Source organism: Etheostoma cragini, chromosome 8, assembly GCF_013103735.1.
Source record: "Etheostoma cragini isolate CJK2018 chromosome 8, CSU_Ecrag_1.0, whole genome shotgun sequence".
NCBI classification, from domain to species: Eukaryota; Metazoa; Chordata; class Actinopteri; order Perciformes; family Percidae; genus Etheostoma; species Etheostoma cragini.
Genome location: NC_048414.1, coordinates 27,559,003 through 27,572,018, shown reverse-complemented (window position 1 = coordinate 27,572,018; position 13,016 = coordinate 27,559,003). Strand labels below are relative to the sequence as shown.

Genomic DNA, 13,016 nt, shown 5'->3' with positions numbered 1-13,016 from the left:
CCCCCCCCCCCCCCCCCCCCCCCCATAGATTTTATACATCTATGTTTCGGGACAGACACGTTTCAACATTCTGACACATGGAAGCTGTGAAACATGGGTGTATTTGCTTGTATTTGTTTGTATAGAGTGTGACTCACTTGTTCTGGAAGAGAGCTTTCCCACTTTGTAAACTCATAATTGTATAACCTTTAACTGACTCTAATCTGACTCCCAACACTCAACTTTTAAAAGGATTGGCAGGGTTTAGACAACAGAAGGAGGGACTGTAGGGGTGGGCGTGTTCCTGTGGAGGACCTGTGTCCTGTGACAGCCAAATGTCCTCACAGGGACAGACAAATCAAACGTTTTGTTTTGTCTGATGTCTCTAAGCTACTGGGAATTAAATTTCCCCTTGGGGATCAAAAAAGTATATATATTTTTTAATTGTTTTTAAATTAAAAAATAATAATAATTATGAATCGATATTTGGAATTCTCTGATTGATTATGAATTGGTAGAAATTGACTCGTAATGCGAATACAAAACGATTTTTTGCACACCCTATTTCCCAGTAACGTCATGATATTTCCTGCTGATTGTTTGAAACAATGCATTTTGATGATAATAGAGCCTTCATCTCTTCTGTCTTCCTCTGTAGCCTAAAGCTCCCCCCCCCTGTGCTGGACACAGGGACAGAGGGGTGGCTGTCTCCCTCAGTCCCAGTGAGGGCGCTCTGTCACTGGGCACACTTGATGCTGTGGCCCCTCGGAGCTCCAGACCGCCCTGGAAGTCCCAAACAGAGGACAGAGGTGAAGCACACATTCCTTCAACATGGAAACATATTAAAATACAGATTACTTCACCAACAACTCTTAGCGGAGTCACCAGTTATTTAGCATGTTCTTTATTTTGCTTGTGAAATGATATCTAATATTCTGAGCTTTCCTCACCAGGTTACTGTAAACCAAAGCAGAAACATGTTAACGAGTGAAAACATTAAGTCCACTTTGATATTTTTTAAAGTCATGTATTTGTATCTTTAACACACCCTGATGTTTCAGTTCAAATGTGTAAGAGCAGAACACCTTTCATAGTTTCTATGAAATGAGATTAAAATATAGGCGGTGTAAGCCCCGTCCACTCTGCCGGCGATTGGATTTCACCCTGCAGCTCGGTCTGGGAACCTGCACGTTTAATTCTCCTGATAGATAGATAGATAGATAGATAGATAGATAGATAGATATTGATCCCAACAAAATGGGAAATTATGGTGTCACAGCAGCAAGATATCAGTCATGAAATACTAGGATGCAATATACTGTACATACATACAATATACATGAAATAATAATAGGATGAAATAAAAGATACAATATTTTAATATATACAAGTTGTAAATACAAAAATGTGCAACTGCTTACCTAGTAATGTTAAATATACAGAGCAGACTCCCCAGACCAACGCTCAATCTCAAATCTATTGAGCCTGGCTTGGTCTGGTGATAGCCAGACTAATTAAACTGAGCTGCATGCACGGTGTTCCAGCCAATAACCAACAAGAAGGATTTGGGGGTTGGGTTTGGGAGTTTAGGCGGAGGGATGGTCCGCTAGCCTCCATTTTGTTTGACAGTACTTCGAATGTCAACAAGAAGTGACATCACCCAACATTGCTTAGAGCACATTTAAAGTTTTTTAAAGTGGATAACAGTTTTGTTTCTCTGTTATGAATGCCAGGAGGAGGAGAAGATGTGGACGAGAACAAAGACCAGCTTTCAGAAAGCCCTGGCTCCTCTTCAGTCTCGCGAGCCTCCATTCGCTCCTTGTCTCCGTTCCGTCGCCACAGCTGGGAGCCGCGCAGGAACAGCAGCGCTGCAGATGGTGACATCACACAGCGCAGGTACGCGTCATGAAAGGCTATCTGGGATTCAGCACTTCAAGTCCAAAGGAAGGACTGTACTTGTCCACCAGCGCTGGAACACCTGTTTTACACGGCTGCATTTGGATGTCAATATTAGTGGAATATTCTCTTTCATTAGCCATGGAAACAGCTTGGAGGAAGATTAGCTAAGTTTCCATCCACTTGTCAATTAATCAGTAGTATAATTATTCGGTGAACAACAAATGCAAATCAAGCTGGAGAAAATATGTCTCCATCCAACGGCTTTAAAGCCAATAAAAACCTGTGGGGATGACGTCACATGCTGTTTTGCGATCAAATTGATTTTGAGTGTTTCCATTTATTTTTGCACTGAATTGCGCAACATTCCTGCAAACCTTTGTAAACAAAGTTTTCTAGACAAAATATGGGACTAGTTGTAACAGCTGATAGCGACATATCAAGCTATAATAACAAAACAACGATGCTATCAACACATCGCTATGACGATGCAGATGCAACTTGTCTTTTATTGTCACTGCGGCACCACTGAGAGACTCTTTTTTTGAGACATGTCTCGCTGTTTGAGCGTCTTCCATTTACTCCGCGGGACGTCCCCTCGGCTTGTCCTAACCTTTGTCGGACATTTCCTTTGCCAGTTCCTGATAAATAAAATTCAGAAAGTCTCTCGTTTCCTCGTGTGTCCACTTCCATCTGTCTTTGTCAACGCCCGTCCTTTGTGCAGACGGAGAGGAAATACTGGGAAGAAATTAACCAAAACTACTTCTTCTTCAATTTGTGGTGGGTTGCAACCAAAAATTGACCTAAAACTTAATCGCAGTTTATTATTTATTCAGCAAATAACGTTTCCATCAGCGTTTATCACATAAGCCGTACATCGATCAAGAGAAAATCTGATGAGACTGAATCTACTTCTTTTGAGTCGATATTCATGAAATTCCATACATTTGTACTGTTTCCATAAGGCATTTTTCATTCAATATCCCTTAATCCGGATAAAAACGTGTGGATGGAAACAGAGCTATTCTCTTTTTCTGAGTAATAGCAGAAACGGGAACATTGTGTCCATGTCAATGAATCCAGCAGATCAGTGTTACTCTGTACTCTTTCAGTCTGTGCCTCCCTTTCCTTTACCTCCGTCGGTAACAGTCCATCTGTCTCTGCTTTCAGCTCGATGAAGAGTCTCTCAGGAGAGATGAGGAGAGCCAAGCCCCCCCTCCACAGAAGAAGGTACACCCTCATCACACCTTCATCCCTCTGTTTCTCTACATGTCCCCACATTCTTCTTGTACTGCTCTATATAGTGTGCTGGGCAGAGGACTCTGATACATCAGGGCTCCCATCAGTCACTGACTCACGCTAGACACACTGTCAGAGACGAGACTTCCGCTGACTTTCTGCCTGTGTGTTTCATTGGTACCACACTGGCTATTAAAGTGAGACAACGCTATCATAGTAACAGTATCAGTCGGTGAGGATGATCATCCATTTATATCTTTACTGTCCTCTGTGTAGCTCAGTATCAGACTTGAGTGTCCCGTGACCGCTGATTTCTACCAACCACGGAACGGCTGTGGATCCGCTCCAGGCCGGCGACAGAGTCATTAGGTTTCCATTAAAGTCAATGTGTGCATTTCCGCATGCTGTGGTACGGCTGTGTCTCAGCTCGGTCCCAGCTCCATCCCAGCTCCGTCCCAATTCTGTCCCATCCGTGGCAATTCAGCACATGGCAGATGCGGGACAGGAAGTCGAAGGCAGACACAAATTAAAAAATCCCCGGATTCTTTTTCAAAATAAAATACACCGTGCTCACGGTCAATCATATCTTCCTGCACTACACCTTGAATATGTCATAATGGGTGGAGACACGCCTGAAGTCAACAGGTCAGAGGTTTGTGGTTCTGCTTATAGAAACTACATCCTGTCATATCGCGCGATCATACATGAATTTGCGAGATCTCCTGGGCCCTTATGACTTCAGTTGTCAGTCATGGCCGCAGCCGCTCTGAAACAAATCCGGATCTGGTGGGTACTGAAGGACGGCGGAGCACGGAGCCGACACACAGCAAAGCCGGTCTGCAGTTGGTGGAAATCCGGGGTGAGAGCAGGAGCAGTGATCCTGATCGAGCCCGACCGATAAAGGATTTTTAATGCCGATACCGATCCGAATATTCGGTTATTTATAAATCTGAAATGCCGATAACGCGTTAAAACATGAACAGATTTCCCAAACATTAGTTATTTTTAGTTATTTATGAGTTCTCACTGAAATATATTAAAGGTCTGATAAATAAAATGTATAAAAATACAAACTTAAGATATGAAACTTAAAGCCCTTTGAACAAAAACATTAACAAAACATCCTGATTTTGGCAAAAATAGCCCCAGAGGCCTGTAGCTTTGCACTGTAGCTCGTTGTCTGACTGAGACCAGGTTGGTTCTGAAACACCCAACCCTCATCAGCTACAACCAGATCCCAGTGGTGTCTGGGATCCGCTTGTAGCTGATGATTTTAAACTTCTGCGTTTGGGTTGACAAATTGAAATAAAGCTGCGCCCAAGCTCGTCCCTCCGTGCTGAGTGTGTGAGTCTGTTCCGGATTATTAGACACATCTCTGTCATCATGAATCCATCTCCTTACTCTCACTCCACCTTTTAAACATCTTTTCATCAGACATCTAATCATCTCTCCTCTTTCTTTTACATCATTTCACAATCTCCAACATCCACCCTTCATCCCTCCATTCCTCCAGTATGAGTTGGTGCCCATCCACCCTGTGTCGTCCTGACCAGGAGCAGACAGACAACAGAAGGTATCAGTACAGGTCCATGCGTTAACTGGACTGTGAATGTGAAACGATGATGGTTAATAGCTAGTGTTGTGTGTGTGTGCACGCAGCTACAGCCTGGAGGCTCTGCGGGGGGAGAGGGGGGGAGCCCACCCTGCTGACCACCAGGACAGGACCGCAGGGCTGGACGGCCAGCACAGCGGCTCCTTGGTGTCCCTCACCGAGGAGGAGCAGGATGGAGACAGCCAGGTGTGTGTGTGTGTGTGTCACATTCACTGAAATACCAATACCAAAGTCACCCATATCTACAATAAGTTGTGTGATGGGCTTCTGTTTTCACTAGATGTTCACAGATTGTTTTCTGAATGGAATAAAGGAAAAAAAAAATGATAATGGAAATACCTCACCCTCATTTGATTTAGTAACATATCTAGTCACATAGATAGAGAAATAGAAAGTCAACAATGCTATAATAATATCATCATTATATCCCCTCGTGTGTGTGTGTTCAGACATCGCATCAGGGACTGTCAGTGACAAACCGCTATCCTGCTTTGTTCCATCACCAAACCCTCACCAAATCCATCTCCATGGTTGCCATCAGTCACCGAGACATAGATGGTGAGTTTCTGTTTTTTATTTTTTTTGTTTCCTCCCCCACACCCCACACACACACACTCAGAACCTGTGCAGTAAGATTGTTCTTTAACTTTCCTGGTGATGTCTTTTAACCAATGAATTTCCTCAATTAAAGCGATGAGTCAGCTGTTCTCTCAGTACCTCCCTGCTCTTTTTCCAAACCCTTCTCCTCTGTTAGCTTTTGGTCCCGTGCTGAAAAGCAGCCGATGTTCGGGACATTAAGAGGACTGTAGAAAAGCGTCTCCTCTGTCCTTTTGACTTTGTCCAGTATTCAGCCCGGTCCCTGTCCTGAACGCCTGCCGGCTCTATATAGCGCTGTCCAGGTTGGACACCCCTATACAGCATTGTGTATATTAATGATAAACACCTAGATTTTCATTGAAAACTTAATATTAACAATAGGAGACTATTATGTTATCTAAGTGTTATCCTTTTAATAATAAGGAAAAACATGATGGGTCTCCTTTGAAACAGATGGCCGCTGTCAAAACGCTAGGTTTACTAAAATTAAAGTCCATCTTTAGCCCTACAGTGTATTAAACACACCTAGAGTTCTCATTAACTTACAATGGGTATATTGCTGTGTAAGCAAGAGCTCCTGCAGATGAGACGATCTGTTTCATATCTGTGCAATGCAGAGAGAGCCGGCCAAAAAGGAATGTTCAATACTCCCGAGACAATTTGTCAAAACCCCTAACCATAGCAAGATAAAAACTCATCAGGCAGAAGGATGTTCAGGTCGTGTTAGTGCTTGGTGGAGAGGAGATGAGTGTGGTGTCCTTTCATTAAATTCAAATCTCCAAAACCTGAACTGTCCTTTACTGTATGTGGCCCAGAGGTAATCAGTACATGTGTCCTTGAGCCCTTTATTGTAGTCATGGTGTAAACAGTGTTGCAATGCAGCGTAGCTGTCACATGATGTCTGTCTTCTTTGCTTCCTGTAGTGGCCAGCTCATTCTCCAGTAACTCGGGCTCCCTGGAATACAGGTAAGAAGGGGAACTTATCATGGATTTCACACTGGTGTTAGATGTAGTCATGCTTTTTCTTCTTAAAATGCACACTCACAGCTGAGCACCCTCGCTTTCCAGGTATTGACCGAGGCTCTAGTTCTATGAATGTTACTTTTAGTGCAGTGATGCAATATTCAGCAGGCCGCAAAGCTTTTGACACTTAAAGATCCCATGACATGGTGCTCTATGGATGCTTTTAAATAGACCTTAGTGGTCCCCAATGCTGTATCTGAAGTCTCTTTTATATAGACCTTAGTGGTCCCCTAATACTGTATCTGAAGTCTCTGAAGCGCCTGCTTGTGTGTGTGTGTCAGTATTTCAGAGGAGGAGCCGGGCCCTCTGCGGAGCAACACTGAGGGGAAAGGAGGACCTAAAATCAGTCGGACGTTCAGCTACCTCCGCAACAAGATGAGCAAGAAAGGCAAGGTGAGAAGGCCCGCATCAAGTTACTGCAGCATGCACGCACATGCAAATCGTCCACGTCCAGAATTTAGACACGGGCTGTGATGGTAGTGATTTATTTTCTCCTGAATGGACACTTGCAGCCAGAGAGTCCAAGGCTGTGTCAGTCTCATGCATGAAGACCCCTGGTCCAACCAGGCCTGTGATATTTTAGTGCTGTCATCTATTGGAGGAACTAATTCACTTTGAACTCAAATTTTACACCTATTTAAATGTTCATCATTATCTTAAGAAGAATATGACCGTAACCCCCTCAAACTAGAACTGAAACTAGATTCACATTGAAGTGAAACTAAATATTCAAATAAGTGAATGAGACCAAAATATTTACCAAGATAAAAGTTACATGAACCACATCAATAACAAAACATGAAAGCATAATAGAAATATTTCTAAAGTAGAACAATCCTAAATTTAAAATGGCATCTTGGCAGTCATTAGGTTCTAACGTACTGAGGGTGTGTGCTGAGGTGGTGGCTCTGTGAAGATGATGGGAGTTCTGCAAAAGTCTGCATACAAAAGTAGAAGAGGAACTCTGTGTGTGTGTGTGTGTGTGTGTGTGTGTGTGTGTGTGTGTGTGTGTGTGTGTGTGTGTGTGTGTGTGTGTGTGTGTGTGTGTGTGTGTGTGTGTGTGTGTGTGTGTGTGTGTGTGTGTGTGTGTGTGTGTGTGTGTGTGTGTGTGTGTCTAGATGTTAGATGCTAGCTTACTTCCTGATTTGAACACAGACAGAGGACGAGCAGCAGCAGCTTGTCCACAATGACTGAATCTAAAAGACGACAGCACGAAAGTCAGACAGACATGATTTACACTGATGATTAGAAGACGACAGACAGACAGACAGACAAACAGACAGACAGACAGACAGACAGACAGACAGACAGACAGACAGGCAGGCAGGCAGAAAGACAGACAGGCAGACGAGAACAATTACAGCCATGCTGAGTGGGTTCAGTCTCTCTGTGAGGTGGAGATCGGATGAGGTAAGAAGAGTGTGTTTGTGTGTGTGTGTGTGTGTGTGTTTTTTAATAACAGAGGGTGACCAGAGGTTTGTTGCTCACTTAGTGACAAGGTGCATAAAGAAAGAGTACATGAGGTTTCATGAGATCACGTTCCTCTCGCCTTTCTCCTCATCAAAACAAACAGCACAGCTGATGAGAGAGATCACTTAAGTCAAACAGACTCTGGAAAGTCTCTGATTGTCTCTTTCAAAAAGTTACACAAACTTTCAGACGTGTGAGGTGTGAGTCTCTTCAAGAACTCTCCTGGTCCAATCATCAGTACAATGATCAACAACTGTGTTAGAAAAGATTTGCTTCTTTGGTTAAAAAGTCAAAGGTACAATTCGAATGGAAGGAAAGAAGAAAACAACCAATCACTTCTTTGTGTGTGCAGCTCATGGTAGGCATAAGAGGAGCTGCTGGGAATGTTTTCTCTGTGTGGAGGTGTAAAGTTCTGTCTGGTTACCACGTTTTCTCTGTGTGGAGGTGTAAAGTTCTGTCTGGTCACCATGTTTTCTCTGTGTGGAGGTGTACATTTCTGCCTGGTTACCACGTTTTCTCTGTCTGGAGGTGTACATTTCTGCCTGGTTACCACGTTTTCTCTGTCTGGAGGTGTACATTTCTGCCTGGTCACCATGTTTGCTTTGTCTGGAGATGTAAAGTTCTTTCTGGTCACCGTGTTTTCTCTTTCTGGAGGTGTAAAGTCCTGTCTCTTCACCATGTTTGCTTTGTCTGGAGATTTAAAGTTCTGTCTGGTCACCATGTTTTCTCTGTGTGGAGGTGTAAAGTTCTGTCTGGTCACCATGTTGTCTCTGTGTGGAGGTGTAAAGTTCTGTCTGGTCACCATGTTGTCTCTGTGTGGAGGTGTAAAGTTCTGTCTGGTCACCATGTTTTCTCTGTGTGGAGGTGTAAAGTTCTGTCTGGTCACCATGTTTTCTCTGTGTGGAGGTGTAAAACTCTCCCAGCTGTTCAGGAAGGGCTTCATTTGACACTGTGAGCAGCTCAATATCCATCCAGAGTGCCACCTCTACCTCAGATTGGGATGAATTCAAAACTTCACTCATAAATATATCAAATTAATTTCATCACTGCATGTTGTGTAGATGGCAAAAATAATATCTAAAGCAACAGTGTTTCCCCTTATATTCAGCCTCATGTTGTCATTCACCCACAGCTCCAGTAGCTGAAGCTGTGTCTGAAGTCACACCTAACATTCTTCCATGAGAAGTAGTTTATAAGACGACATGTCGCATAATCTTTATAAGCAGACATATTCAGATGAATATAGATAGATTTAAAAGAACGTATGGGTTATGACGTCACAGAAATCATATTTCTGTGGGTATATTGTTGTAAGATGATTTATTTTGTAAATATTTAGTTTTATTTTAGTTTCATTTAGAAATGAAATAAGTCACATATTTTAATTGATTGTAACTTCATAGTGTATTCTATTCATGGAGATAACAAGGGTACTATATAACATGTTGTACTCTGCCTGTAATTCAGTAACAGTTAGGTTGGCGGAGGGATATGACGATGTGATGTTGCATGTTTTGTTATGAGTTTTGAGTTGTTCTACGCCGGAAGAAGTGTGAATAAAAAGTGGACCAAGCTCCACAGTCAAAGCCGTCTCCTTGCTCTTACTCTATCCACGCCCCGAGAGTACTTGTATGTAATACCAAGTTAATAGTTAACGCTAACACTGGCGCTACATTAGGACCGTGTGGGCAGCGTTGCAGACTTTGACTTTTGACCAGCCAATGGAATTACAGCATCAACAATCCAAATATGTCATCCATAAACAACATCCATTGCCACTGACTATTTTCTCTCCATTTATCTACTTTATTGCTTCCAGGAGAAGGAGAAGGAAAGGAAAGGAGAGAGGGCACGAGAAAGTAAAGAGAGAGAAAAGAAGAGTGCCAACGGTCATCTCTTCATCCTGGTCAGTCCACCTCTTTCCACAGCGGGCTGTCAGCACTGCAGCAAAGCTCTGCCCTGCAAGGAAAGCTTCCTCTGCAGCAGTAAGACTCTCTCCTTTCTTTCTCTTCTTCTCTGTCTCATCTCAACGTTCCCACCACCTCCTTCCTTCCTCTTTGTATTCCTCCTCGTCTGTGGCCACCTCTTCCTCTTGAAGTCTTTAGTAGTTTCACTGTGACGTAACTTGTCTTATTTCCCTTTAACTCGTAACTCTGTTTCTCACCCAGAGTTTCAACACTCCAGTCATATCCGTTTTTTAAAAAGACCACATTCACTCCAAACCTGGCAGAAAAGAAGCTAAACCTTCGTGAATCCCTCTGATTTTCTCTCTTAGTCTACCTGTAGGAAAATTATTTTTTTAAATAATGAATGAAGTGAGTCCATCTGAATACAATTATTGCTGTACAAATGTGTAGAAGTCGGCCTCCATAGGCTTATGAATGATTTCAGTCACCTTGCACTTCCTGTAGCCCGTGTGTGTGTGTGTGTGTGTCAGTTCTCTCAGAGCTAAAGTGAGAAATAAATTGCTCGGCCTCTTTGACCTGACGGTCCTCTACATCGTCACAGCGGGGTGTGGAAGATGCTTATTTCTGATGATCTTCATGTGTTGCTTGCAGACTGTGGAGCCAATGTCCATAAGAGCTGCAGAGAGAGTCTGGCTGTCTGCACAAAGAGCAAAGCAAAGGTAGGTCCCATTATTGCACACACTTTTTGGTCACAGGAAATAGCAGGGCACTGCAGAGCAATAGCACTTTTATATACATAGGTATATCTATAGATATACTGTATATACAGTATATGTGTGTGTGTATAGGTACATAGATATAAGTAGCAGGAAAGCATGCATACATGTTTCTATGACTTGTGATTAATGGGACTCTGAGAACCTTCCAGTCTATCTCATGATGTGCTGTGTTTGTTTCCAGCAGGTGACGCCGGTGCCTGAAGCTGTTCCTGGGTCAGCTGTGAACATGAGGAGTAAATGTAAGAACCCAAATCCAAACCAGCACACTCTTGCTGAATATGTGAACGAGACAAAGAGTCCGAAAGCCAGAGGACACTGTCCACCCAGCAGGACAGTAAACACTATTCCTATCTGGACAGACCTGGGTCACAACAATTGATTAGACTAACAAATGATGGGGTAATGATATGAAGTTTAATGTGTGCACGCAGCTACATCTTCAGCATCTTCTGTGTCCTCCACATCGTCCTCGTCCTCCCGGGAACGCTGGACCACAATAACCAGCCCCGACGACCAGTTCCCTGTCCTGTTTCCACGGAGACACCCCAGCATATTCAACACACACAGCAACCTGGCCAAGAGCATCTCCACCAGCAACATAGCAGGGTAAGGGACCCACACACACACACACAGACAAGCACGCACATTTGCCATCACAGCCAGTCTGATTGTATTGTCTCATTAAATCTTTCTTTGTTTCCTGTATATGTGCAATATAACTTTATATAACTTAAAGGTTGTGATTATTTGTAGAACTTTTGAAAACGTATCCATATTCATGGTTTGTTCCTTCCAGGTTAGATGATGTTCCACTCAAAGGCCTGAAGTTTCTGTCCCAGTCCACCGACTCCCTCCATCAGGGGAGCAAAGTGAACGCCTCCACCGAGTCACTCACTGATGAAGGTACACACACACACACACACTGAGAAGAAAATGAGCATCTGACAAAGCTGAACTCAGAAAGTTGTCTCTGAATGATACAGATTACTGCATCTGAGCTCCTAATTTTTGTGTGTGTCTGTGTGTGTAGGCACTGAGATGATGGACAGTCAGCTGATGGGAGAGTTTGAGTGGGACGTTAAAGATCTGGAAGCTGATTCCTGGAGCGGCACGATAGATAAGAAGTTCTTGAAAACATTGAAAAAAGATGAGATCAAGAAACAAGACGTCATCTATGGTAGGATATAAATCTATGAATAATATACTTGATGTGTAATTGCCACTGCGGTGTGTGTACAGGTGGACATAAGAAGTGTGTGTCTCCACAGAGCTGTACCAGACAGAGTTCCACCATGTTAGGACTCTGAAGATCATGTCTGACGTGTACTATAAAGGCCTTCAGAAGGAGCTGCAGCTGGACTCTTGCACTCTGGACAAGGTGAGCTAACTTCTGGACGTACACACACTAACAACATTCATCTTTGAAATACACACATTGAGGGCCCGTCTGTTGATCATTCTCTGTAGATTTTCCCAGTTATGGACGACCTGTTGGACACGCACACACATTTCCTCACGTTGCTCCTGGAGAGGAAGAGAGCGTCCTCCACTGAAGGGCCGAAGGACAGCAGCTTCCTGATCTGCAGCATCGGGGACGTCCTGCTCAGCCAGGTGAGCCAGAAAAAGAAAAGGGTGTGCTCGGGGCACAGTGTTTGAGGAGTTTAAGGTCCTAGGGTTCAAGATCAGAGACCGGTGTATCTGTTTAACCCTTGTGTTGTCTTCCCGTTAACCATGAACTTGTCCTTCCATGCCAATTCTTTTTTTTTTTTTTTTTGTGCTTTTCCGATGTTTTTGCAGCTTTTTCTGATTTACTTTTTCCAGCTTTTGGCACTTTTTTTAATAACCTGAGCTGATTCAAGAATAGGTTTTACACTTATTCTTGGAATTAATGGTCATCAACCCCATTTGTATCAAATTAGACATAAGTTTTTGGTTAAAAAGGCAGAAATTATGAATTATTTCAACTTATAGTTAGGGAGGTAGATCAGAGGGTGATGATGTTATGTCAAAGTTTAGTCTGGATCATGTTTCCTGAATTTATTTCATGAATTTTTAGAATGTTGTATGAAATCATCGATGTTATTATTGGGCAATTTGGTTGAAAGAAATCAATTTTTCTGATATAAAACTTTTTGAAACGGGTCTATTTGACCCGAGGACAGGAGGGTTAAAAAAAAAGAACTCTTTGAATGTCCGTCCAACCAACTTAAGTACATGAAACAAACAAATGAACCGACTTGACAATCAATATTATTTGTCACATTTAATCTGTTAATCTGAATGTGCACATCAAAGAGTTGAAATCGAATAGGAGTAGTAATATGTATTGTGTGTTTGAATTCAGTTTTCAGGTTGCAGTGCTGATCGGATGAAGAAGGTTTACGGGAAGTTCTGCAGTCGCCACAACGAAGCTGTCAATCTGTACAAAGACCTGCACGCCAAAGATAAACGCTTTCAGGCTTTCATCAAGGTCAGCACCCATCTCACACCAGCTCCTTTATATCACATGGAGAT

At 42.9% G+C, this 13,016-nt stretch overlaps 1 protein-coding gene across 1 annotated transcript in view; it reads left to right on the top strand.

Moving 5' to 3' along the window:
• akap13 (A-kinase anchoring protein 13) overlaps positions 1 to 13,016 on the top strand; it is a 71,982-nt gene that overhangs the window by 48,344 nt on the left and 10,622 nt on the right. Inside the window, exons 16-32 of the mRNA XM_034880207.1 lie at positions 638 to 788; positions 1,713 to 1,875; positions 3,046 to 3,105; positions 4,628 to 4,687; positions 4,774 to 4,912; positions 5,176 to 5,284; positions 6,247 to 6,289; positions 6,628 to 6,739; positions 9,636 to 9,801; positions 10,375 to 10,442; positions 10,684 to 10,741; positions 10,934 to 11,108; positions 11,299 to 11,405; positions 11,533 to 11,679; positions 11,771 to 11,880; positions 11,970 to 12,113; positions 12,847 to 12,972. Of these exons, the coding sequence (XP_034736098.1) occupies positions 638 to 788; positions 1,713 to 1,875; positions 3,046 to 3,105; positions 4,628 to 4,687; positions 4,774 to 4,912; positions 5,176 to 5,284; positions 6,247 to 6,289; positions 6,628 to 6,739; positions 9,636 to 9,801; positions 10,375 to 10,442; positions 10,684 to 10,741; positions 10,934 to 11,108; positions 11,299 to 11,405; positions 11,533 to 11,679; positions 11,771 to 11,880; positions 11,970 to 12,113; positions 12,847 to 12,972 (1,938 nt within the window). The remainder of the gene's footprint in view (positions 1 to 637; positions 789 to 1,712; positions 1,876 to 3,045; positions 3,106 to 4,627; positions 4,688 to 4,773; positions 4,913 to 5,175; positions 5,285 to 6,246; positions 6,290 to 6,627; positions 6,740 to 9,635; positions 9,802 to 10,374; positions 10,443 to 10,683; positions 10,742 to 10,933; positions 11,109 to 11,298; positions 11,406 to 11,532; positions 11,680 to 11,770; positions 11,881 to 11,969; positions 12,114 to 12,846; positions 12,973 to 13,016) is intronic.